Source organism: Physella acuta, unplaced genomic scaffold (assembly GCF_028476545.2).
Source record: "Physella acuta isolate Inbredline_101_S28 unplaced genomic scaffold, ASM2847654v3 ptg000357l, whole genome shotgun sequence".
Taxonomy (NCBI): Eukaryota; Metazoa; Mollusca; class Gastropoda; family Physidae; genus Physella; species Physella acuta.
Window position 1 is genome coordinate 97,429 of NW_026731876.1, and position 27,097 is coordinate 124,525.

Consider the following 27,097-nt stretch of genomic DNA (forward strand, 5'->3'; position numbering starts at 1 on the left):
GCGCAGCTATTGAACGTGATGACGCGTGTGGTGTGGTTGGAAAAAATGCCTACTAATTCGGTCCAAATTTAATTAATTCAAAAATTTTTTTGTGACCGAACGAAAGGATATTTTTGAAAACTTTATTCGGCAATATTGTTCTAAATTATGGCAGGAATCGATTGGTACATGTTTCAAGTCGCTAAGTGGTCTGGTTGCCGAGATATGGGCCAAAACTGAATTTTTTCGAGGTTTTTTGGCTTTTCCGGGAAATACATGAAAGAAACCCGGAATTTTTATGGCCTATGCTCATTCTCGTAACTTGCTTAACATAATTGCTTTTGGAACTAGTCATCGATATTGCTTCGTTGAGGAGGAGATACGACTTAAAGCCCGGACACACATTCATCCATACATTCATTCATCCATACATTCATCCATCCATTCCCAGAAATGACGAGTTAATAAACGCAATTCTCCAGAATGGAAATTGCGCTAAAAAAAAAACCCAACAAAAACTGCTTTATTTGGGTCTGTGGGTGGGGTTATTGATGTGACTATTTTTTTTTTTATGGGTAAAGGGGCAGTTTTTTTTTTGTGACGATCAGGCTTTTGCGAAAATAAACATTGCACTTAGATCTAGATCTATATAGATCTACTCTCGAAAGACATTTTGAAACAAACATTGTGCGTAGAATCTAGATCTAGATCTAGATCCATTTATAATTAATTATAGTTTAGAAGAAATGAGCGCTTTGCTTACAACAGTTGGCCCATTTTAAAATGAAGCCAACATTTAAATTTTAAACAGTAATTAAAATAAATATTGGTGCAGACAGAAGTTGCATAGGCCTATCTAAATGTAGAGAAACTAGACCAGAATAATAAAATTAACAATCCTAAATATCCAATCCAAACCAACTATATTTAGAATCTATGTGTATTGAAAATGGCTGCCCCCACGAAACACAGCAAAAATCGTCGGCCGAAAAATAGGCAAACTAAAATATTCTTAGAATTTGATGAAAAGGCACGATCGTAAGTTGTTACTCTTTCAGAAATAATGGTATTAGATCAGTACACACTAGATCTAGTAATATAGTTCTAATCTGGTTATCTACCTATTTTATAAGGTTAAAAACTTAAAATAAAAAAATAAAGAGATTAGTTTAGGCCTAAAAAAAACGAAGTTGACTACTCGGAAGATTTTTCTCCCCAACGTCTCCACTTAGTTGGCAAAAGATAGCTCTGCGCATGCGCAGTGACCTAGGGTTAGGGCTAGAATAAGGGTTAGGGTTAGGATTGGGGTTAGGGATAGGATTAGGGTTGGTGTTAAGTAGGTACTAGGATAAATTTTTAATATTGTTTTTTTAGGGAAACAACTACTACAGTTAAAAGGAGCAGAAAATTACAATAACAGAACAGTTTTCCTTTTTGATGTAGCTCAAACGGTTAAATAGTTATGATTTTTTTTCGTATTAAAAAATGTGATTTTTTTAACATAGGATTTTTTCCAATTTCTGTGATAGAGTTTTTTTAAGCGTTTACTAAAATTGTCCTAGCTTGTAAACCATATGGTCAAATTTGTTATAACTTTGCAATGTCTTTATTTATTATATTTGGAAGCATAATAAACAATAAAATTAGAAATTTATGGGCAGAGTTAAACAAAAACAAAAGTAGAACAGGGTATCCCCCCTAATTTTTCATATACAGTGCGTTCATACAATCTCAGTTAAAATTTTAACTATTCCAAAAATTAAGCTCAAACTTGCTGAGAATGTTGAGCTATGGATGTGTCAGTTATTACAATCAAAATAATATTCATAACTGAAAAGTTTTTTGTTTTAACTGCTACAAAGCTGATAGATTATGCAATTTCGCAAAACCGAAGTCTTGTTGATGTGAAATGCAACATGATGGCAAATTTGAGTTATTAAGCACTTAAGTCTCAAAATTTGCCTGGCTCTAGATGACTCTATTCTTAAACAGAAACAATCAAAATATGTGTTTAAATCTATCTGTTTGACAAAAAATAAGGGGTGGAACAGGGTACACCCCCTATTTTTAAATACGAAATTTGTTCATACAATATCAGCTTAGGTCCAAACTATTTAAATCTAAAGCTAAAAACCAACCAGAGTGAAGCTCTGAAATAAGTGTGTTTGATGGTTCTATCTAAATAGTTGACAAATAGGCAAAAGATGGTAAAAAGGTAAAACGCTGAGTCATCAACACGCCTGACATAATTGAAAAACTGAACTAATATATGAAAATAAAAATGATGGCAAATTAGATCTATTAGAAATGTAAGGTCTTTTATTTGTATAAATGTAATTAACTTGTTAGTCTACTTATATATATACTTTAATTAAAAAGATGTGTTTCTGTCTGTTCATTAATATTTTACATTTCAGAAGAAGTTCAACATTGGTTGGTTTTAACATGATATAGAATCTAGAACTAGTTCATATCACATATTCCTCTTTACAGCGTTCCCTCATTAGGCTATTTAACTGCTTATCATATCCTAGAGATGTGCTGGTTTTTTGAAGTGTAGGTTCTATCTGGAAAAGTAAACAGTACATTATTTGCTTTCACATCAAAATAAATAAAATGGTTTTTCTAGAGACACTAAAATTAAATATTGAACATTTATAGCTATTACCGCACCAAACCTCCCCCCCCCTCTACTCCACTACCTTCAATATCAAAACAGCGTTTGCCACTATCGCCGGCGGCAAACATCGTTCGCCACTATCGCCGGCGGCAAAACATCGTTCGCCACTATCGCCGGCGGCAAAACATCGTTCGCCACTATCGCCGGCGGCAAAACATAGCTCGCCACATTTTTTTCTATTACCTCCCTTGCCACTTTCGCTTTCATATTGTAAACAAACGAATTTTTTTATCGAGGTAGCAAATCTGTGCAACATATAACTTTTGTGCGCTATGTCCAAACAACTTGATTTTTTGAAATAATAGAGAAAAGTGGTGTAGAATTCATGTAAAGCAATAAAATTCCTGTTTATTATAAAAATAAACAGTAGGGAGTAAATTAAACTTATCTTATTTTCACTGAAACACTCCATCTTGAATAATCCATGCACAAAATTAAAAAAATAATGAAATCGCAAAATGTCCATTTTTTTATGAAAAATCGATAATCGCACGAAAATTGATCGGGCGATAACACCGAGCGATAAAAATTACGAAACTATAGCATTCGCGTAGCCGCAAATTCTCGGCGTCTGGGTAACGGGGACGAAAAACTCGCCGCGCGGGGTAAAACGAGATGTAATCCTAGTACCTAGTGTTAAGTGTTAGGGCTAGGGGTTCTGCGGTTGTAAACACATGCGCAGTACCATTGAAAACATCGCCGCGATGGCAAGTTGTAGTTTCTCTCCATTGCGCATGCATATCTTTTTCCGGCTAGCATCGGCCTAAAAAAAACTAGTCACTAGATTCTAGATCTATTCGGAAAAAGATTTTTCGCCCAGCGTCTCCATTTAGTCGGCAAAAGATAGTTTTGCGCTTAGCTGGGTTAGGGATTGGGTTAGAGTTCTGCAGTTTGTTTTTAAGCACACTCATGCACAGTACCATCGAAAACATTGCGATGAAGTAAAATCGTAGTTTCTCTTCATTGCACATGCATATCTTTTTCCGGCTAGAATCTGTCTAAAAATTAGATTTCGAGCCGTCCCTTTGAATCCCGGTCAAAATGTTCCTCCGGCCTGGCCTCAACTTACTGGCGGGCTTGTTGCATATAGTTAAATATAAACTCTAAACAATAATATAAACAATCTCCTTTCAGTCACGCAGGCCACATACCATGCACACAGTGTTGTGTGTCGAGCCTTAACCAAAACAACGGCTCTAACACCGGATGGCAGAGTAGTAGTAGTATTACTAGTAAATTGTTTAAAAACAGGTCCATTAATTAAACTTTGAAATTTTTTTGTAGCTTTCAAAACATAAATCCTCCTAAAAATTGAAATAATTAATAAATAAATGAGTCACCTTTATTCACATTACTAGTCTCGGCCAATTTTAGATACCTAAAATGATAGATTACCATAACTAAAGTAATCTAGGCCCTATTTAACAGAGTGACTACTCGGAAAACAGTTTTTCACCCCAGTGTACGAAACTCAATAGTTCTGCACATGCAGAGTGACCTTAAAAGATGCACATGCGCAGTAACCTTAATAGCTTTGCTAGGGTTAGGGTTAGAGTTATGATTCTGTGGTTTGTTGTAAACACACACATGCGCAGAACCATTGCAAACATTGCTGCGAAGGAAGGCGGTAGTTTCTCTCCATTATGCATGCATTTCTTTTTCCGCTAAGAATCTGCCAAATTTTAATTAGGCCTAGGCCTTATACTAATAGGCCTATTACTATTTTAATATTCAATTTTCTGTAATCTATCGGTTTAGGTATGTAAGATAGTCCAATGCTAGTAATGTGCGAGAAAGATAAAAAATGACCTTTTAATAGATTTGCAATTGGCTCAAATTAATTACTACTAAAAGTCGTGCAATGTGCTCAAATTATCCTTCTATAGTTGTGCAATGGGATCGATTTTCCTATTCAGCCTTATTATTCTGACAAAACTATCTGTATCTCGTGTTTGAGCAGTTGTGCTTCTGGCGGGTGATCAGGTGATCTAGTTAGGAGATCTAGTCTGGCTTATATTGACATATTTAGACATTGAGTTTGGTTTATTTTTCAATTACCTATAATATTTGATACAAACATATACTTATATTTTAAAGCCATATTAAATTATTAAGGAGTCACCTTTCTATCACATAACTAGCTTCTTCCAAATTTACATACCTATAACAATATTTACCACATTATTTACTATTTAGGCCTATTTATCAATAAATACCATCATCTCTTCCATAGTAAACAAAGCCAATTTAGCCTATATTATTAATTAATTTTTTGTCCAGAATCATTATTAAAAAATATATTCAAAAGTGACTTTGAGCCTAACCTTATCACTTCTCTTTTGTAAAAAAAATCGTGTGGCAAGCACTAGGCATGCAACCTCCTTAAAAACTTGGAATACTCTTGTTTGCTTTTTTATTTTTAAGTAAAAATGCGCTTACCCCAATATGTAAATTTTTTTTAAAAACATATACATTATAAAACACTAATTTTGTATTTTAAAATACTTAAAATAGTCACTATCTTGTACTAGAGAATATTTAAGGGGCTTTCAAAAAAGGAAAAATGAAAGAAAGAAACAAGCTAGAGAAAAGAATGACCAGAGGATACTGGAAGAGAGGAAACAGCTGTTAAAACAAGTATGTTTATAAAATGTAAACATTCATTTTAATTAGGGACTTCAATAATATGTTTTTAGAAATAAGTAATGCACTGCATGCCTACATGATGAACTATAGTACAACTTTTTTTCTAGGCAAGAGACTTAAAAACTAATCACCTGCGAGAGAAGTCAGTTGTTATTCCAGAGATAGAGCACCTTGTAGACCCCGTGGTGTATGATCTTCCTGAGCATACGGTTACCATTTCGCATATAGGAGATGTTGATTTTGTTGGTAAATCAGGCCTGAGACTTGGCCAAAACACAGCTGTTGTGAGTATAACTATCAAATTTGCTTTATTTTTCTTATTGTTTAAATACCTTTAAAATTTACAAGCATTTAAGTGCACTAAAAATAAGATACATGAACACCATCTCACCAGACTTATCGCTCCCACTTAGTTATTTCCCCTTTTATTTTATTTTAAATTAATTACTAATTATAATATACTATCTAACCATATTGAAATTTAGATATTCCTATTGTCCTGACACATGTATGCAATGTTTGACCGACCCCCCTCCCCATTATCAACCAGCGAAAAGCTTGTAACAATTATTATTATAACTGCAAACTACAGTTTTTATATTAATGTTGAAAATGGTGAATGTATAATAATATTATTTAGTACAATATTTTAAAAAAATTTAAAACTAAGCAATCTTTTTTAATTTTTTTTAGCCCAAAGTCGCAGAAGATGCAAGTTCACATTCTGAGGACGAAGAGGCTCAAGCTAAACCAAAAGAAAATAAATCTTTGCGCCATAAGTAAATATTTTAAAGCATAAGTATTATTTTAAAACTATTCCTAAGCAATGGAAGAATATCTACTGCAGCGGTTGCCAAAATTGGAGGTGCACATCTCTGGGGATACACAAACTAGTGCTAAAAGAGGCACAAAACGCGCACACGTATATACAATAAACCGGGAGTGATCTCCCCTAAACTTTCTCGAATATTCTTATATAAAACTACAGGGGGTGGCAACTCTGGATATAGACATGATTTTTAATTACTTATACTTTTTAAAATAGAATAGAATCTCGTAGGAAAAAGAATTGTGCACCTGATGAACGCTAAATAACATGTATATAATAGTGCGGGATATTATTAGTACTTCATAAATTCACATACATTTTTTTTAGAAATAAAAAATAACGTAAATTACTACTTCCGGTCAACAGAAATTACTCAAAATTTGACAGATGGCAGAGATCTTTTACTTACATGTGAAATTTCATTTATCCATCTGAAATTTTACTCAAGTAATAAGCTTTTGAAAAATTGAAAGTAGAAAAACTTCCAGTTCCGGTTATCGGAAATCGCTAAAAAGTTGAAACAAATCTACAAATTTGATATAATACTTAATTATAAAATTTCATCAACCTAGCTGTAACAGTACTCAAGTTATCGTGTTTACAGACACAGACATACGGACAAGATTGCAAAACTGTTTTTCCGACTCATAGTGGTTTTTTGTTTTGCGCGATTACAATACTTTCTCTATACTTCGTGTACCAGAATCAGAAAGTAAAAATAAACTGTTTCCTAAAAATGATTTCTCTCTATTAAACAACAATTTATGTTATCCTATCCAGTCGCTGGATCTTTTTTTCTTTCTCAGTTTTGTAATTCTTGACTATGAACAGTTTGCTCCTCTATTGGTTAGATCAGGGGTCTCCAAACTTTTCAGTCCGAGGGCCGCATTGACTATCAAATTTCAGTTCGGGGGCCAGTTTCTTCCAGGCATGTCTTTGATTTTTCTGGGCAAACTTCCTCAGCCATCACCAACAAACGATTTTTCCTTGGACAAAAAGATCTCCGTGGGTCGGATGAGAGGACTTCGCGGGCCGCATGCGGCCCTCGGGCCGTAGTTTGGAGACCCCTGGGTTAGATCATTAAGTGTTATTGTAATACTCATAATTACCAGGTAACAACATAAGTGGGAAACATGTTTTATACTATGAGAGGGTTAGGCCATTAGTCAAATTTGTGCAAGTGAAACACAGTGAAAATATATGAATGCCGCTGCTCTAATATATATTATTATATTCTCCCCTACAAAAAAATAAACCACTGCAGCTGCCCCATGTGGTTTGGTTTAAGAGGTCATCATAAATGACATAAAACTTGGGAATTGTTTCAAACTGATTGTTAAGTTACTTTGCATTTTTTTAAATGCTTGTTCAAAAGTTATGATTAGCCATGCTTTTGACTAAATCTACCAAGCTAGCTGTTAATAATTGCTAATTATTTATTTGTTAAAGGAAACTAACTCAATTTATTTATTTAAAAATAAATCACTTCTCAAAAAAAAATAAAAAAATAATGCTGTTGGGGCAAGGTGCTACCTGAAGTGTGGCATGATTTGAGGGGGAGGTCTGAGGTTTTGTCACAATTTGGAGGAGGTCAAAAATAGTTTTCATTTATTCATAACTCCTAAAGAACTCTTTTAGAATATTTTAAAATGTTAAATCTTTTAAAATGTGTTTCAGACTAGCAGCATGCAGCAATCAGTTATCATCTGCTAAGTTAAAAGCTAAGAAAATGAAGAAAAAACATATGCTCAAACAAAAATTTCAAGCAAAGAAGAAAGGTGAAAAAAAGGGCAAGAAGAAAAAGAGTAAATAAAAATAAGAAAACAAAAGAGAATTGAGTTGATTATTATAATTGTTGCAAGCTGTTCTTGTGTGTGACTGCTTGATTATGTACATGTACAGAATGTTAAATAAATGGCTCTTACTTTACTGCTCTGTAGATGTTAAGCTTCCGTATCAACATGCTTTATCCTAAAAATTGCTATTGCATCTTTCTCTATGTTCTGCACCAGCAGTACACAGAGATTATGAGAAAAAATTGAAATTATTTTATTGTAAATGGTTGTCCATCAAATTTTAAAATATATTTCCTGTTCTAGATCTACATAGTTACATCAATAATTAGGTTGAAGTTGACCATGAAAACTTAAAGAGCATTTCATAATTAATTCATTTTAAAAATTGTAGCCTATGTGCTTGAAAGCCATTAGGTTTTAAAATTTAAAAATATATGTAAACCTGAATTTTATTACTAAACTTTGCAAGTAGTACTATGCAATTTCAAAATTTTATTGACAACATTCACCTTTCATGACTTTTTTCTACATATTGCCACAAAACCATGCAGCCCATACCAACCACAATGATCTTGCTGCTGTACTTTAAATTACTTTAATAATTGATATGGTTTTTTTAGTAGGTAATTCCTTTGTGAAGAATCATTTATTTGTAGAATTTAACAGATGTTTTAGGAATAACAGTTACAGCCAATCTTTACTTAATACTAGGTACCAAAATGTTAATGGTCCAAAAATTGTCTGATTTACAGTGTCCACGGTTTTAGTTTCTGAGGTAGCGTCAGAGTAATTGAATCACTAGATCATCAGCTGGTGTTAAAAAGGGTGGGGGCATCCACAGATATTGCTAGTTCAGTGGATTAGTGGGAATAGTGGCATCATATTAAAGTGACAAGTGATGTAATCTATAGTAATAATTGTTTGAGGGCAGACATGGCCCATTTGAATTGCTGGACAAATACATGCACAAGGTAATTTTAAAGATTGAACCCTATAGAGTGCGCTATGGAATTTTAAAAAATCTATAATAAAAGAAGTTAGCAAATAATGACTTGATGTACATGGAAGCATAATAGTTATTGTCCACAAAATATGACCAAAAGAAAGTGCATTAAAATAATAAATTTGTGTATGGTTTTGCTTGTGCAGTTTCTGGGGACGATGTAAATCATAACCAGTGAACAATAATGGACTGGTTTTTAGTTTATTATAAAAATATTTGTCTGCAATTTTTTCCTGTTCAGCCAGTATATAATATCCCAAAGCCCTAACTATATTGCCATGAGAACCATTAATGCCACATCTGGTTTCAGATCACTCATATAAAGATTAGAGTTTTTACCTAACAGTTTGTGTAAAGAAATATATTTCTTCTTACTTCATGCCAATATAAAAAGTCAAAATCTGGTAATGAAACTTCAAACAACAATGATCTACATTATATTTTTTTTATTAAGACCAATAATGCCTTGAGGTTTTGGGCTAAAATTTTTAATTCACATTCATAATTATAGTCTGATTTAACCATGTACTTGTACACAGGACAAGCCTAGTCATGTAAATTAAACAAAGTCATTCAGATAACATCACAACACTCCATGCGTACCAGTGACACAAATGTGTCAGTTCAATATCAGTCAATGGTTAATTCAACAGCTAGAATTTTAATGTTTATAACAATACTATATAGCCTGGTTAAATACTTAAACATGATACATAAAAGATTTAACAAATCGATTCTAAAATTGTTTACACAGAAAATAATCTCACAACTGAGCTAACTTAAATAGAAAAACTTTACTTTTGTCAAGCCTTCTTATATAAATGGCAAATAGCTAAATCTCTGAATTTCATTTATCATGAGTTAGTTAAGAATAGTAAGCAGGAGAACTAAAAAATTTCTACAAAAATGTTCTTAATGTATAAAATTAAAAGGTTTTTTACACAAAATACTTTGGAAATTCAAGTTCAGTTTAAGTTCAAAATGTAGCATACAATTTTTTTAATCTCTGGAAAATCAGGATAATCACGACAGCACCAATTTTTTAACAAATGTACGAATTTGATCATCATCAACCAAACCAATAAACTGTGTTAGAACTTTTCCATTTTTAATGCCAACAACAGTTGGAACAGATTTGACCTGAAATATGTAATAGAAAAAATGAATAAAAAATATGTTGTGAATGTTCTCTTTTACTAGATCTACATAACTCATGTCAACCAGATTCACTAGATGAATAAAGGGAAGCTACCCGTATTTTCATAACATACACAATTTAGAATTATTTTAGAAACTAATTTTTAACTAGTGTAAATATAAACACATCTCTGCACACACAAATGGAAGAGCTTGCAGCATTATATAACAATCAGTATAAGTATTTCCACTTTGTTGAAATCTGTGTGTTACCTTTCAAAGTCCCTTGAGATATGGAAATTTGTTATAAAATTGGAAGGCGTTGTGACCAGTCACACAAGGCATGACCCTCATTAGATGCATTTTGTTGAATCCGTATGAAATGAGTTAATCTTTTTCTAATTTTTCTGTAACTGCATTTTCATTTTTTTCCCCTTTTAAATGAATCAGAAATCTTACCCCATATGCCATCGCCAGCTCTGAAATTTCATCAATGTCCACTTTAGCCATCACAACTTTGCCCTGTCCCTCAGCTAGTATAGATTCAAGTCTAGGCCCCAACAATTTGCATGGGCCACACCATCTAAAAAAATTCAATAAAACTGATATTTGTTCTCAAAACCTTGGCATTAACAGTACTTAATAATTAACAAACTTTTTCAAATAGACATTCAAAGGTAAATACAATTTGTTAACTGCAATATCAACCATATAAAATAAAACAAGGTTATTAAAAAATTATTTTTAAATGGCTTATTTAATTTAAAAAAAAGGTTTAAATATGAATAAATAGTGCACAACTATCTATTAATATGATAACTAACACCACTAACTCTTCAAGCAATAGCAAAATGTAACAGAATTTATTAATACAAAATTTTAGGGATGATGTACTTACGTTGCATGGAAATCAACTACAACTGGTGTATCAGTACTTAAATCAATAACTCTTTTCTTGAAGTCTTCTTCATCCTGAACATTAATAACTTCAAATTTTTTGGGAGAAGTGGAAGCAAATCTAACACTCATTGAGCATGAGGAAACATTTTGTATAGAGTGGTGTGAGACTGAGAGAGACTTAAGTGTGCTTGTAGATAAATAACTCTGGATGGCACTGGATGAATATTTCAGATTTCTCTTCACAAGCAAACTATTTGTTAATCTGCTTAAGCACTGTCTAGTAGAATTCATTTCTGTTTTTGTTGTTTACTGCAATGAAAAAAGATACAAGTTAAGTTTATTTGAAGTTGTACAATTTTTTTGAAAACTACAGAAACTTATTTTAAAAAATTAAATATCAGACAAACATATAAAAGTCAATTGGCTATTGGTATTTTCTAGTTGGGGGAAGGTGTTTATGTTAATCCATCTTTGTCAGTGTTACTACTTGGCCTATATATACTGCCTTAATGTGTGAGTATTATAAATACTATTTTATCATTTCTGGAAAGTAGAAAATCAATTCCAGTCAGAGCAAATATTTAAATTCTATGACTTTTAATAAGATAAGTCAATATATTAGGTTTCCAGTAGACCTACTCCACATCATTGAATATAATCATATATTGTGATCAATGGTTATGATAATTCATTTCAAACTCTATACCCCTGCTTATACTGACCCATCACTACTGAGGGCAGACTAGTCATTTGAGTTGACTTGAGTCTAGACTTGAATATTAATTAATAAACCTGACCTAAAAAACTGCTAAGTAAATCACCAAAAGTAAGTAGATCTAAGTGTTAAGTCAAGTGTAAAACATACTTGATTCCTAGATTTTTATCTAGACTAGATCTGGTGATAGTAAAAAGTAAGTAAAGTTCCCTTTTCAAACAAGACGGCACGTGAAGTAGAGTTCACCTGTTTCAGTGACCTTGGCTTTGTGAAGGGATAGGATAGAGTGGATAGAGTAATCAGCACCAGTGTTTCTTCCAGACTTTTTTTCTCCAGGGGTGTACTTGAAATTTTCAGGGGGGGGGGGTGGCAGACAACAATTTCCGGGGGGGGGGGGGGGGAGCGGACACTGTCAAAAGTATATCTTTTCTATATATAAATTCCATTTTGTTTGGGGGGGGGGGGGGGTGGTGGTGGTGGTAGACTCTCTTCGGGGGGGGGGGGGGGGGGGGCGAAGAGATGCCTGGAAGAAACTCTGATCAGCACTATGTCCAGCTGCCTTTACTTTAAGGCCTAACATTACATAAGGTAAGTAATCATCATAGCTGGGTGGACTCAGGAAGTTCTACTGTCTTGAACCAGTATTCAAGCTAGTGATTATAAGTGACAGTGTCTAGATACTAGATAGATACTAGATCTAGTACTAGATCTCAATTTCTCAAAGCAATTCGCTTTGACACCGATGAGTGAGCACAGTACACAAATAAATCACACTCTTCTGATTGACTCAGTTATAGTTTATTAGTTACTACCTACTATTTTACCTACTGAGTACTGACTGTAAATCTTTAATATAGTAATAGACAATATTCAATATAGTGGTGCAATATTCAATATAGTATAGTAAGTAATACACTACTGTAAGTACTTAAGTAGTGTAGAAGAGATCTAACAATTAGTAGATCTAGATCTAGATCTAGATTAAAATTGCTTAGCCAGCTGGTACTTTGTAGTAAATGTAAGCTAAAAAATGTTTAAAGTTAAAGAATTAGGCCTAGTTTGTTTAGTAGTTAATATTTTTTTTTAATTAATAATTAATGACGAAATGTGACTGTAAGTTCAAAGCAAAGTTAGATGTAAATTATTGTAAATCTAAAATTTTATTAATTCTAAACTTTTTTTAAACTAGTTAGTTATCTATACTAGATTCTAGATATAGATCTAGATTTCTAAGTACTAACTAGTAACTAGCAGTACTACTAGATTCTAGTAGATCTAGTACTACTACTAGTACTAGGCCTAGAATCTATAATTTTTAGGTTAATTAATTAATTAGGCCTAAATATCATCAGACACTTGTTTTATAAACGTACCAAAGATAACCCAGTATATATGAGTTATATTAGGTGTATTTACTTTAGAGATCTAGATCTAGGTCTAGTAATAGTAATAGACTTTGTATATTAATTTATTAAATTTAATAGAGTGGTCAATGTCGTGAAAATTGCCACTTGCGAAAAACGTCACTGGTTCCGTCTATGACCTTTGACAGATAAGGGAAATAAATAGATATGCCATCGTAGTAGATTGGCTCTACAAGTAAATAAATGTGAGTAGGCCTATACTCTATTCGCAATATTTTTGTCTATTGAATTGTTATAGTTTAGACATTTAAAAAATGTATACGTTTGTGTGATTATAGATCGATACCATAAATATGCAGACAATTATTTTTTTTAGAATAAGTCTTTCAATAATAAAGTTGTTTTAATTATTATTTGATAAGAACCCAGTATTGATTGAGCAATGAGTGCAAACACTATTTCTTTGCGAATAGACAAAAACATAATCTATTGCTAAGATACTGTAAACTTCCGTTGCGAATTTGTGGAATAAAAGTACTAAGTTGTAACTTAGTAAGTAGGCCCCTAGATCTAGAGAAATCTAGTAAGTAGATCTAAGTACTAGATCTAAGTACTAAGTAGGAATTGAGGACTACTGTGCTTGTGTTTTACTTTTAGTTACTCTTGGCAGGCTAGAGATTAAATTTATTTGACCATTGAAATATAAATAATAAATAAAGTGAAAGTCGATTCTAAGTAAAAATAATGTTTTAATTTTTTAAGTTTAATCCACAAAAGGAAACAGGAATAAATTGAAAATAAATTCAATAAATATATTTAAATATATTTAAATATAATTATAAATAATAGAGTCAATAGACAATAGTAGATTTAAATTAGTAGATCTAAAAATAAAAAATATATATAAATAATAAAGTCAAATGTAATAATTTAGCCTAATGTTTTTGGCTTGCAGCGGATTTGCGGCCATTAATTAATTAGATCTAGATCTAGCTAGCTGCTAGGCCATGTAAAAAAAAATTTAAATTTTGAAAATAGATCTAGTAAAAATGATTACAAAAATTTAAAAATGGTTACAAAAATAGATCTAGTAAAAGTGACTAGAAACAGGGTTCGTACCCTATTTTGAAAATGAAACCAGACCTTTGTAACCACACCATTATTTGTGCTTATAGCTGAGAAACTTTTGTCTGCTATTAAAAACTACCTGTATTTCCCCACCACACACACACAACAAGAGACGGTGGAGGGGTCACTGTGAGGTCACACTAACCCAGTCTAATACGTCATGTCATGAACTGTACCGTAAATTTTATTCCCCCTCCCCCTTCCCTAGCCAAACTATGTACTTGGGGACACGGTGAGTTCATACAAGTTTAGATATCAGTGACCTTAGTTACTAGTAGGGGCTGGTTTAAATGTTCTATATTAAAAATAAAAGATGACGCCAAATAAAGTATGATTTACAGTACTTCTGGTGGTTTCCGGAACTGTGTGACAGACTTTGCCATTGTTTTACTGTTTTTTTACTGCTATCATCATCATCATCATCATTCCTTTGTGGCCCCTGGGGAGCAAAGGGCTGCAACCACACATCTCCAGCGGACTCGGTTTTGGGCTGCTCCTCTGATCTGTACCCATGTGAGCCCAGCTGTTTTCGCCTCTTCTTCAACCGTTCTTCTCCATGTTTTCCTTCGACTGCCCACCCTCCTTTTTCCCTGGGGATTCCATTCCAAAGCATGTTTTGCGATGTTTTCTTTTTCTTTTCTTAATGTGTGTCCGATCCATCCCCATTTACGGGCCTTGATATCTGTCTCTATCGGCTGTTGCTTTAAAGTTCGCCACAGGTCTTTGTTTGATATTTTGTTTACTGCTATACCATTCCAGAATAATAACTGACACTTTTTAGTATTTAATATTTATTGTGATTAATATTATTGATAAGTCACAAGTCTAACTTAAAGTTTAAAACTGTTCAGTGTGTCTCTTTAATAACTTATACATTTACATTTACTTGTCTTTACTCTTTAACATAGGCCAAGTCACCTCCTACACTTGCTTTAAAATGGCTTTAAAGCTTGACCCCCCTTGCTCATCCAAACCAAAGTGTGTGCCTCCTGTGAGGAAATCGGCCTGCCCTGGAGGCTGCAAGCCTGGCTACTGTTTGAACTCACTTTGTCAACACCATTTGCACATTAACGCTCAACCCACATGGAACCCGGAGCTACAAAAGCAAATGGAGTTTGAGCAGCTCTGCCTTAAAGAAGCAATGAAGAAGCAAGAACAAAAGGAAAGGTATGAGTTTCTTAAAAGGGAGAGAGAACTCATGGGTATGAAGGAACCATCAGAAGAAGAAAAGAATAAAGTGTCATTGTATTCTAAGGGAAGTAATAAAGATACAGAAGAGCAAATTCTAAAACACTGTCCTCCTATTGACTTTAGCAAAATTAAGGTAATATATTAGTTTTTTGAAGAGTAAGCTGTTTTTTTTTCAAAATTAATTAGCATCTTTAGTTCTGCTAGCAGAACCAGATATGTCTTTTCCAAAAGTGAGTTCAGTTGGAATGATGTTTTTTAATAAGTGAATTATTAAAATGGGAATTAAAGTTAATTTAAAGTACAAAATAAAGTACAGCACAAATCATTGTAAAACCTGAACTTACTTCTTCAAATTTTTCCTTTTTTTAAATTTTAAAATTGTTGATCATCATCATTACATAGATAGGGTAGATGAACTTGTACTAATCATCAACTAAATTTTCATGAAATGCAAATGCTCACACTTTAAAGAATGATATTACCTTAATGCTTATCTAACAATATTCTTCTTTAAGTTTTTCTTTTCTCAGTCTCTATACTAGGTGTTTTAAATTTTGATCATTTTGTTGAAATAGTTTATGCTTTTTAAATTATTATTTTGTAAGATGAATTTTAAATTTAATTTGTTTCAAAACTTTTTAGATCTACATAAACATTTTGTTCATTTAATTATGAAATTAATTATAATTTAAAACATTAGTTAATAACTAATTAAAATTACAATTTAATATAACATTTTAAAATTCTATAAACTTAAATATTGACTTTTGTAATCAAAATGTAATTGTAATCAATTACAAAATATTATTTTGTAAACCACCAGGATTAGTGTCTAAGAATAATATTTACACTTTCTCTTATTGTATATGGCTTAATGCATTAGTTTAATAATTCATTGATAATTATATATACACAACAACCAATTCAAAATAATTTTTAGCTTAATTTCCATTCTGGAGAATTGCGTTTATTAACTCGTCATTTCTGGGAATGGATGAATGAATGAATGTATGGATGAATGTATGGATGAATGTGTGTCCGGGCTTTAAGTTGTATCTCCTCCTCAACGAAGCAATATCGAGGACTAGTTCCAAAAGCAATTATGTTTAGCAAATTACGAGGATGAACATAGGCCATAAAAATTCCGGGTTTCTTTCATGGATTTCCCAGAAAAGCCAAAAAACCTCGAAAAAAAGCAGTTTTTGGCCCATATCTCGGCAACCAGACCACTTAGCGACTTGAAACATGTACCAATCGATTCCTGCCATAATTTAGAACAATATTGCCGAAGAAAGTTTTCAAAAATATCCTTTCGGTCACAAAAAATTTTTTGAATTAATTAAAATTTGGACCGAATTAGTAGGCATTTTTTCCAACCACACCACACGCGTCATCACGTTCAATAGCTGCGCCATCACGTTCAATGGCTGCGTCATCACGTTCAGTAGCTAGGCGCGCAATGGTTTTTAGTCATGTAGCTCTATTTTAAATAAAACATGTATTTTAACCAATGGTTTTACTAACCCGGCTCTTGATTTACGCTACGACAGAGCTATTTTTAGATAACATAAGGAAATTGCGCTTAAATGTCACAAGACTTTTTAATTAACTTGTTTTCCCACAGGCACAAGAAGCAAAGAAAACCATGCGACCCCCTGCTCGTCCCCTCTGTATGCTAGATGTACCTCACTTTGCTCCACTTGAAAATGACTACAATGATTTATCCAACTATCTGCGCATATCAACAATGCCTGGATATAGTAATACTAATGTGGTCAGCCAATATATTGATACACATAACATGTCAGTTTGGAACAATCGTAAAGATGTGGGTCCTCAGGTCTATAAGATGACTCGTGACTGGCTTAGTAAGTTGCTGTTATTTGTGTGATCTTGGTGATATACAGTAGCATTGTTGTTTGTGTGATCTTGGTGATATAAGATGACTCGTGACTGGCTTAGTAAGTTGCTGTTGTTTGTGTGATCTTAGTGATATACAGTAGCATTGTTGTTTGTGTGATCTTAGTGATATAAGATGACTCGTGACTGGCTTAGTAAGTTGCTGTTGTTTGTGTGATCTTGGTGATATACAGTAGCATTGTTGTTTGTGTGATCTTGGTGATATAAGATGACTTGTGACTGGCTTAGTAAGTTGCTGTTGTTTGTGTGATCTTAGTGATATACAGTAGCATTGTTGTTTGTGTGATCTTAGTGATATAAGATGACTCGTGACTGGCTTAGTAAGTAGCTGTTGTTTGTGTGATCTTGGTGATGTACAGTGGTATTGTTATTTGTGGTATTCCTTACATCTTTTGTACCAGTAGTTATCAAAAGATCTATACCAGTAGCTATGACTCTGTTGTTGAACCAACTCTAGCAGTAGCTATGACTGTTGTTGAACCAACTAGCTGTAGCTATGACTGTTGTTGAGCCAACTCTAGCTGTAGCTATGACTCTGTTGTTGAACCAACTAGCAGTAGCTATGACAGTTGTTGAGCCAAACTTGTAACCTTCCACAGGCATCTGGTCAACCTGCAATGTTAAAGAGCAGCTCTGGAGGAAGGCGTGGGCAGAGAAGTATTCTGGGACTTCTAGTAAATAGTCCATTATCAGGCTTGGATGGTTATGTGCAGGAGATTCATCTACACGGTGTTAATTTATTAAATTTGATACTGTACTCTCCGTCGACATGATCAAATAGTTCTTTTAGATGAGTAGTTAATTTGTGATGACATTATATTAAAACTGTAAAGGTAGGTTTTTTTCTTCTGTCTTTAGACTTTGTTAACTTTATTTGGTGCAAAACAATATGTACAAAAATCACCAAAAAAAAAAAACAAGAATAGCGCCAAATGTATAATTTAAATAGTGCTAGTTAGTCTCAAATCTATTAGTTTGCTTGATCCTGTTAGAATCATGCTGCTATAATATAATTATTGGTGAAGAAAAATACATTTTTTAACAGTTAGCTCAGAACATTTAAATAATTTTAACAGGTAGCTCAGAACATTTCAATAATTTTAACAGTTAGCTCAGAACATTTCAATAATTTAAAAAATAAAATAAATTAGCATGAAGATGTCTAACATTAAAGCTGTTAGATAAAATATATATTTTTTTGCCTTCCAAATAAGTCCTTTACAGTAATTTATATTCCTATTTCCTTACTTTTCAAAACTACCCAGTTGTAATGGTGCTCTTTTAGATAGTAAAATTGGTGAGTGCATGCTGCATAGCCTCAACCTTGTAAGGGTGGTTGTTACTTGTTCAGTGTGTGGGAAATAAAGGGTTGACCATCTCAAACACTGAATCAAGTGGTAGCTCCCAGTTGTGGAGAAGAACAATAATCATAACTTGAATTTTTTTTAGGTTGGCTAATTGAAGTAGGATTTATTTATTATGATGTTTAAATCATAGCCAAAGATGAACAAGCTTAACCAAATATTTTTTAAAAAGATGAAGTATTTAGCTTAACCAAATATGTTTAAAAAGATGAAGTATTTAAACGTTTTACAGTATTATCAGTATTCTTTAAACAGTATTGATATTTATTCAAAGGCTCAATGTGTGGGCCCTGTCATGTTGTTGCTTTAAAATAGAAATGATATTATTTTTACAGATTTTATACATATATTTTTACATCTATATTCCATATTGCGTTACAATAATTTTCTTTATTAATAACAAGTTGAATATTAAAAATGTTTATTTTTAAAAACCAATTTCATTTTGTTCTATTTCATTTTATGTTGTATTTAATGTCCAGTTGCTACGTCATATTGTCTCATGTCATGTTACTCTATGTTATGTTATTCCAATTATATTAAAAAATGTCCTTATTTAAACTAACATAAGTTTAAGTTGAGTAAAGTGATAACCCATCTGTAAGTATTGATTATAGAATATTGTTTCTTTAATTTTGTCAATGTAAACACAATTTTTCTCTGATTAGGCTTATATAAATATCATAATTATGACACCAAAATTTTACCACATATTGATTAAGACAGATCATGGTAAAAGGAAAACAAAATCTAGACCAATTTAACAGAAGATTTCTTTATTGCTTGGATGCATTGTGATGTCAGATTTAAATTCTTCTTCTGAGAACTAAAAAATAAAGCTTAGCAGACATGATGTGGATTTAGTCTAGGTGAAACAAATCAATGATGGTGGCTGGGCCTAGCTCGATCTGCTGAAGGTATATAATTCATTACATGATAAAACTTCTCAAAAGCTTTGTGGTGCTGGTTTTTTCTCTCTGTCTGAAATGGTGAGAAAAAAAGGCAAGTATTCAAAAGGTAGCTGCAACTGGTAGATTATGTTAATGTGTCCTTAATTAGTTAGAGACCAAATTTATAAGTTTAAAAAAAATAACCCATGGTAAAGATCCCCCCATCCAGAAACGAGGATGTCTGGTATACCCAAAGCTACATTTACACAAGGCTAACCACAAATCTGTTTTGTATACCCAAAGCTACATTTACACAAGGCTAACCACTAATCTGTCCTGTATACCCAAAGCTACATTTACACAAGGCTAACCACTAATCTGTTTTGTATACCCAAAGCTACATTTACACAAGGCTAACCACTAATCTGTCCTGTATACCCAAAGCTACATTTACACAAGGCTAACCACTAATCTGTCCTGTATACCCAAAGCTACATTTACACAAGGCTAACCACTAATCTGTTTTGTATACCCAAAGCTACATTTACACAAGGCTAACCACTAATCTGTCTTTAGCTACAGCACAACTGATGGTATACATCATCTTTTCCCATTTGTGGGCAGATGAAGTAGAGTTCATCTGTTTCAATTACCTTGGCATACAAGGGTATAGTAAGGACAGCTCTATGCCTGATGTTATGCATGAGTAATCAAAATTACATTTACAATTCATTTAATCTCTGAAGAATAATGATATCCATGGTCAGTATGTCTTTGTTAATGGTCAGCAGGGGCGGAACTACAGTGCCGCCAGACCCCGCAATGCGGGGGGCCCAGGCCATTTAGGGGCCCAAAGCCGACGAGAATCAACTTTTTTGTAGTTAAAAAATATATATTTTTTGCAAGAAAAAAACAACAAAAAACAGATCTACTACAGTAGTGATGCAGTAGATAACACGCTGTTTCATAAAGGAAAAACATATATGGCTACATGAGTTGTAGTGGGAAAGATAGGCAAACGTTCAAACCACTTCCATGACTTATTTCCCTTTTTTAAATAGTCAAATATGTTTGCTCTTAATTAAGAAACTTTTTTTTTTGCACTAAACAAATTAAAAAGCAATTACTTCTCTTATTAATTATTTAAAAAAACATAATAAAGAATAACATAGTATAAAAGGAAATGTATTAAAAACTAATAATATAGATACAAAAATTCTTAAAAATAAACATAAGGCGAGAAACCATTACACATACAAAGCTTTCATGCTTCATATTCTTTTGACCGCTTAATTAATTAGAAAGCACTCAGACATTCAAACAGAGAATTTGAAACCAGACTAATAACACACACAAAAAAATAAACACGCACACAAATGATGTGTTTTGTAATATGTTTTAATTAAAAATAAAACTAAGAATTGTAATATTTTCAAATTTCTAGCAAGTCCCTATTAAGTATAATATATATATATATATATATATATATATATATATATATATATATATATATATATATATATATATATATATATATATATATATATATATATATATATATATATATATATATATATATATATATATATATATATATATATATATATATATATGTATAGGGGGCCCAAAAAATTTTTTTTGCGGGGTGGCCCTTTTTTTCTAGTTCCGCCACTGATGGTCAGTGATGTCTTTGTTAATGGTCAGCATGTCTTTGTTAATGGTCAACCATGTGTTTGTTAATGGTCAACCATGTGTTTGTTAAAGTCAAGGGTCAGTGATGTCTTTGTTAATGGTCAGCCAAATCTGATAAAGGTTTTAACACAACATTATACAGATAGGCTATGATCTTATAACTGTACACTTTAGTACTGCCATTTTTCGTCTAAAAATAACAGATGAAGTAGTACTTAAAAATGATAAATTGATGGTCACTCGGAATAAACATATAAAATATTTTGCCCATTCTAAAAAGTAATCAAGGTAGGATCAAATATACTCATGATCTATACACTAAAAGTAAACAAGGATCTACAGTTTTACACTGAATTTTACTTTGGGACAGTCGATACTTTGATTTATTAATTATCGGTCTCACATAAGATACAAAGATAGCCTCATTATACAATGAGTTCAATGTTGGGTTTAGATTAAAAACTAGATCAACCTACCAGCACCAATCAACCTACCAGCACCATACAACCTACAAGCACCAATCAACCTACCAGCACCAACCAACCTACCAACACCAATCAACCTACCAGCACCAATCAACCTTACAGCACCATACAACCTACCAACACCATACAACCTACCAGCACCAATCAACCTACCAGCACCAACCAACCTACCAACACCAACCAACCTACCAGCACCAACCAACCTACCAACACCAACCAACCTACCAGCACCAACCAACCTACCAGCACCAACCTACCAACACCAATCAGCCTACCAGCATCATACAACCTACCAGCACCAATCAACCTACCAGCACCAACCAACCTACCAACACCAACCAACCTACCAGCACCAACCAACCTACCAGCACCAACCTACCAACACCAATCAGCCTACCAGCATCATACAACCTACCAGCACCAATCAACCTACCAGCACCAACCAACCTACCAACACCAATCAACCTACCAGCACCAGCCAACCTACCAACACCAACCAACCTACTAGCACAAATCAGCCTACCAACACGAACCAGCCAACCTACCAGCAACATACAACCTACCAACACCACTCAACCTACCAGCACCAACCAACCTACCAACACCAATCAACCTACCAGCACCAGCCAACCTACCAACACGCACCAGCCAACCTACCAGCAACATACAACCTACCAACACCACTCAACCTACCAGCACCAACCAACCTACCAACACCAACCAACCTACCAGCACCAACCAACCTACCAGCACCAACCTACCAACACCAATCAGCCTACCAGCATCATACAACCTACCAGCACCAATCAACCTACCAGCACCAGCCAACCTACCAACACCAACCAACCTACCAGCACAAATCAGCCTACCAACACGCACCAGCCAACCTACCAGCAACATACAACCTACCAGCATCATACAACCTACCAGCACCAATCAACCTACCAGCACCAACCAACCTACCAGCACCAACCAACCTACCAACACCAATCAACCTACCAGCACCAACCTACCAACACCAACCAACCTACCAGCACCAACCAACCTACAAACACCAATCAACCTACCAGCACCAACCAACCTACCAGCACCAACCTACCAACACCAACCAACCTACCAGCATCATACAACCTACCAGCACCAATCAACCTACCAGCACCAACCAACCTACCAACACCAATCAACCTACCAGCACCAGCCAACCTACCAACACCAACCAATCTACCAGCACAAATCAGCCTACCAACACGCACCAGCCAACCTACCAGCAACATACAACCTACCAACACCACTCAACCTACCAGCACCAACCAACCTACCAACACCAACCAACCTACCAGCACCAACCTACCAACACCAATCAGCCTACCAGCATCATACAACCTACCAGCACCAATCAACCTACCAACACCAATCAACCTACCAACACCAATCAACCTACCAGCACCAACCAACCTACCAGCACCAACCAACCTACCAGCACCAACCAACCTACCAGCACCAACCTACCAACACCAATCAACCTACAGCACCAACCAACCTACCAGCACCAACCAACCTACCAACACCAATCAACCTACCAGCACCAACCAACCTACCAGCACCAACCAACCTACCAACACCAATCTACCTACCAGCACCAGCCAACCTACCAACACGCACCAGCCAACCTACCAGCAACATACAACCTACCAACACCACTCAACCTACCAGCACCAACCAACCTACCAACACCAATCAACCTACCAGCACCAGCCAACCTACCAACACGCACCAGCCAACCTACCAGCAACATACAACCTACCAACACCACTCAACCTACCAGCACCAACCAACCTACCAACACCAACCAACCTACCAGCACCAACCAACCTACCAGCACCAACCTACCAACACCAATCAGCCTACCAGCATCATACAACCTACCAGCACCAATCAACCTACCAGCACCAGCCAACCTACCAACACCAACCAACCTACCAGCACAAATCAGCCTACCAACACGCACCAGCCAACCTACCAGCAACATACAACCTACCAGCATCATACAACCTACCAGCACCAATCAACCTACCAGCACCAACCAACCTACCAGCGCCAACCAACCTACCAACACCAATCAACCTACCAGCACCAACCTACCAACACCAACCAACCTACCAGCACCAACCAACCTACAAACACCAATCAACCTACCAGCACCAACCAACCTACCAGCACCAACCTACCAACACCAATCAGCCTACCAGCACCATACAACCTACCAGCACCAATCAACCTACCAGCACCAACCAACCTACCAACACCAATCAACCTACCAGCACCAGCCAACCTACCAACACCAACCAATCTACCAGCACAAATCAGCCTACCAACACGCACCAGCCAACCTACCAGCAACATACAACCTACCAACACCACTCAACCTACCAGCACCAACCAACCTACCAACACCAACCAACCTACCAGCACCAACCTACCAACACCAATCAGCCTACCAGCATGATACAACCTACCAGCACCAATCAACCTACCAACACCAATCAACCTACCAACACCAATCAACCTACCAGCACCAACCAACCTACCAGCACCAACCAACCTACCAGCACCAACCAACCTACCAGCACCAACCTACCAACACCAATCAACCTACAGCACCAACCAACCTACCAGCACCAACCAACCTACCAACACCAATCAACCTACCAGCACCAACCAACCTACCAGCACCAACCAACCTACCAACACCAATCTACCTACCAGCACCAGCCAACCTACCAACACGCACCAGCCAACCTACCAGCAACATACAACCTACCAACACCACTCAACCTACCAGCACCAACCAACCTACCAACACCAACCAACCTACCAGCACCAACCAACCTACCAGCACCAACCTACCAACACCAATCAGCCTACCAGCATCATACAACCTACCAGCACCAATCAACCTACCAGCACCAACCAACCTACCAACACCAATCAACCTACCAGCACCAGCCAACCTACCAACACCAACCAACCTACCAGCACAAATCAGCCTACCAACACGCACCAGCCAACCTACCAGCAACATACAACCTACCAACATCACTCAACCTACCAGCACCAACCAACCTACCAACACCAACCAACCTACCAGCACCAACCAACCTACCAGCACCAACCTACCAACACCAATCAGCCTACCAGCATCATACAACCTACCAGCACCAATCAACCTACCAGCACCAACCAACCTACCAACACCAATCAACCTACCAGCACCAGCCAACCTACCAACACCAACCAACCTACCAGCACAAATCAGCCTACCAACACGCACCAGCCTACCAGCACCAACCAACCTACCAGCACCAACCAACCTACCAGCACCAACCAACCTACCAGCAACATACAACCTACCAACACCACTCAACCTACCAGCACCAGCCAACCTACCAGCAACATACAACCTACCAGCATCATACAACCTACCAGCACCAATCAACCTACCAGCACCAACCAACCTATCAGCACCAACCAACCTACCAACACCAATCAACCTACCAGCACCAACCAACCTACAAACACCAATCAACCTACCAGCACCAACCAACCTACCAGCACCAACCTACCAACACCAATCAGCCTACCAGCACCATACAACCTACCAGCACCAATCAACCTACCAGCACCAACCTACCAACACCAATCAGCCTACCAGCATCATACAACCTACCAGCACCAATCAACCTACCAACACCAATCAACCTACCTACACCAATCAACCTACCAGCACCAACCAACCTACCAGCACCAACCAACCTACCAGCACCAACCTACCAACACCAATCAACCTACAGCACCAACCAACCTACCAGCACCAACCAACCTACCAACACCAATCAACCTACCAGCACCAACCAACCTACCAGCACCAACCAACCTACCAACACCAATCTACCTACCAGCACCAGCCAACCTACCAACACGCACCAGCCAACCTACCAACAACATACAACCTACCAACACCACTCAACCTACCAGCACCAACCAACCTACCAACACCAACCAACCTACCAGCACCAACCAACCTACCAGCACCAACCTACCAACACCAATCAGCCTACCAGCATCATACAACCTACCAGCACCAATCAACCTACCAGCACCAACCAACCTACCAACACCAATCAACCTACCAGCACCAGCCAACCTACCAACACCAACCAACCTACCAGCACAAATCAGCCTACCAACACGCACCAGCCAACCTACCAGCAACATACAACCTACCAACATCACTCAACCTACCAGCACCAACCAACCTACCAACACCAACCAACCTACCAGCACCAACCAACCTACCAGCACCAACCTACCAACACCAATCAGCCTACCAGCATCATACAACCTACCAGCACCAATCAACCTACCAGCACCAACCAACCTACCAACACCAATCAACCTACCAGCACCAGCCAACCTACCAACACCAACCAACCTACCAGCACAAATCAGCCTACCAACACGCACCAGCCTACCAGCACCAACCAACCTACCAGCACCAACCAACCTACCAGCACCAACCAACCTACCAGCAACATACAACCTACCAACACCACTCAACCTACCAGCACCATACAACCTACCAGCACCATACAACCTACCAACACCAACCTACCAACACCAATCAACCTACCAGCACCATTCAACCTACCATCACCATACAACCTACCAGCACCATACAACCTACCAGCACCATACAACCTACCAACACCAACCTACCAACACCAATCAACCTACCAGCACCAATCAACCTACCAGCACCAACCAACCTACCAGCACCATACAACCTACCAACACCAATCAACCTACCAGCACTAATCAACCTACCAGCACCATACAACCTACTAGCACTAATCAACCTACCAGCACCAATCAACCTTACAGCACCATACAACCTACAAGCACCATAAAACCTACCAGCACCAACCTACCAGCACCAACCAACCTACCAGCACCAATCAACCTACCAGCACCACTCAACCCACCAGCACCATACAACTTACCAACACCAACCTACCAACACCAATCAACCTACCAGCACCAATCAACCTACCAGCACCAACCAACCTACCAGCACCATACAACCTACCAACACCAACCTACCAACACCAATCAACCTACCAGCACCAATCAACCTACCAGCACCAACCAACCTACCAACACCAACCAACCTACCAGCACCAACCAACCTACCAGCACCAACCTACCAACACCAATCAGCCTACCAGCATCATACAACCTACCAGCACCAATCAACCTACCAGCACCAACCAACCTACCAACACCAATCAACCTACCAGCACCAGCCAACCTACCAACAC

General features: G+C 36.3%; 3 protein-coding genes across 5 annotated transcripts; 2 read left to right on the forward strand and 1 right to left on the reverse strand.

Moving 5' to 3' along the window:
- The first annotated feature begins 878 nt into the window (after nucleotides 1-878).
- Nucleotides 879-7,968, forward strand: LOC131941360 (nucleolar protein 12). Its single transcript, XM_059300597.1, has 5 exons — nucleotides 879-1,017; nucleotides 5,191-5,296; nucleotides 5,413-5,589; nucleotides 5,999-6,084; nucleotides 7,812-7,968. Exons 1-5 carry the CDS (start codon nucleotides 929-931, stop codon nucleotides 7,945-7,947), a joined length of 594 nt encoding a protein of 197 aa, XP_059156580.1. The 5' UTR covers nucleotides 879-928; the 3' UTR covers nucleotides 7,948-7,968.
- Nucleotides 7,969-9,133: 1,165 nt separating this feature from the next.
- On the reverse strand, nucleotides 9,134-13,209 carry LOC131941346 (thioredoxin, mitochondrial). Of its 3 annotated transcripts, none has more exons than XM_059300575.1 (4): nucleotides 13,059-13,209; nucleotides 10,969-11,279; nucleotides 10,530-10,653; nucleotides 9,134-10,073 (listed from the first exon to the last, which is right to left on the reverse strand). In XM_059300575.1, the coding sequence occupies exons 2-4, from the start codon at nucleotides 11,259-11,261 to the stop codon at nucleotides 9,957-9,959; spliced, it is 534 nt and encodes a 177-aa protein (XP_059156558.1). In that variant the 5' UTR covers nucleotides 11,262-11,279; nucleotides 13,059-13,209; the 3' UTR covers nucleotides 9,134-9,956. The 3 variants fall into 3 exon arrangements, with proteins under 3 accessions (XP_059156558.1, XP_059156559.1, XP_059156560.1); XM_059300576.1 differs by having other exon boundaries at nucleotides 13,102-13,205; XM_059300577.1 differs by lacking the exon at nucleotides 13,059-13,209 and adding an exon at nucleotides 12,514-12,534.
- Nucleotides 13,210-13,592: 383 nt separating this feature from the next.
- LOC131941345 (uncharacterized) lies at nucleotides 13,593-19,084 on the forward strand. Its single transcript, XM_059300574.1, has 4 exons — nucleotides 13,593-13,632; nucleotides 15,086-15,501; nucleotides 16,993-17,236; nucleotides 17,888-19,084. Exons 2-4 carry the CDS (start codon nucleotides 15,115-15,117, stop codon nucleotides 17,968-17,970), a joined length of 714 nt encoding a protein of 237 aa, XP_059156557.1. The 5' UTR covers nucleotides 13,593-13,632; nucleotides 15,086-15,114; the 3' UTR covers nucleotides 17,971-19,084.
- The last annotated feature ends 8,013 nt before the right edge of the window (nucleotides 19,085-27,097 follow it).

Coding starts and splice junctions, on each gene's coding strand:
- LOC131941360 (XM_059300597.1), top strand. CDS start 929: ATGGCTGCCCCCACGAAACACAGCAAAAATCGTCGGCCGAAAAATAGG. Junction 5,297..5,412: donor GGAAACAGCTGTTAAAACAA/GTATGTTTATAA, acceptor CTTTTTTTCTAG/GCAAGAGACTTAAAAACTAA. Junction 5,590..5,998: donor TTGGCCAAAACACAGCTGTT/GTGAGTATAACT, acceptor AATTTTTTTTAG/CCCAAAGTCGCAGAAGATGC.
- LOC131941346 (XM_059300575.1), bottom strand. CDS start 11,261: ATGAATTCTACTAGACAGTGCTTAAGCAGATTAACAAATAGTTTGCTT. Junction 10,654..10,968: donor GTAGTTGATTTCCATGCAAC/GTAAGTACATCA, acceptor GAATTTTTTTAG/ATGGTGTGGCCCATGCAAAT. Junction 10,074..10,529: donor AGCTGGCGATGGCATATGGG/GTAAGATTTCTG, acceptor TACATATTTCAG/GTCAAATCTGTTCCAACTGT.
- LOC131941345 (XM_059300574.1), top strand. CDS start 15,115: ATGGCTTTAAAGCTTGACCCCCCTTGCTCATCCAAACCAAAGTGTGTG. Junction 15,502..16,992: donor TTGACTTTAGCAAAATTAAG/GTAATATATTAG, acceptor GTTTTCCCACAG/GCACAAGAAGCAAAGAAAAC. Junction 17,237..17,887: donor GATGACTCGTGACTGGCTTA/GTAAGTTGCTGT, acceptor AACCTTCCACAG/GCATCTGGTCAACCTGCAAT.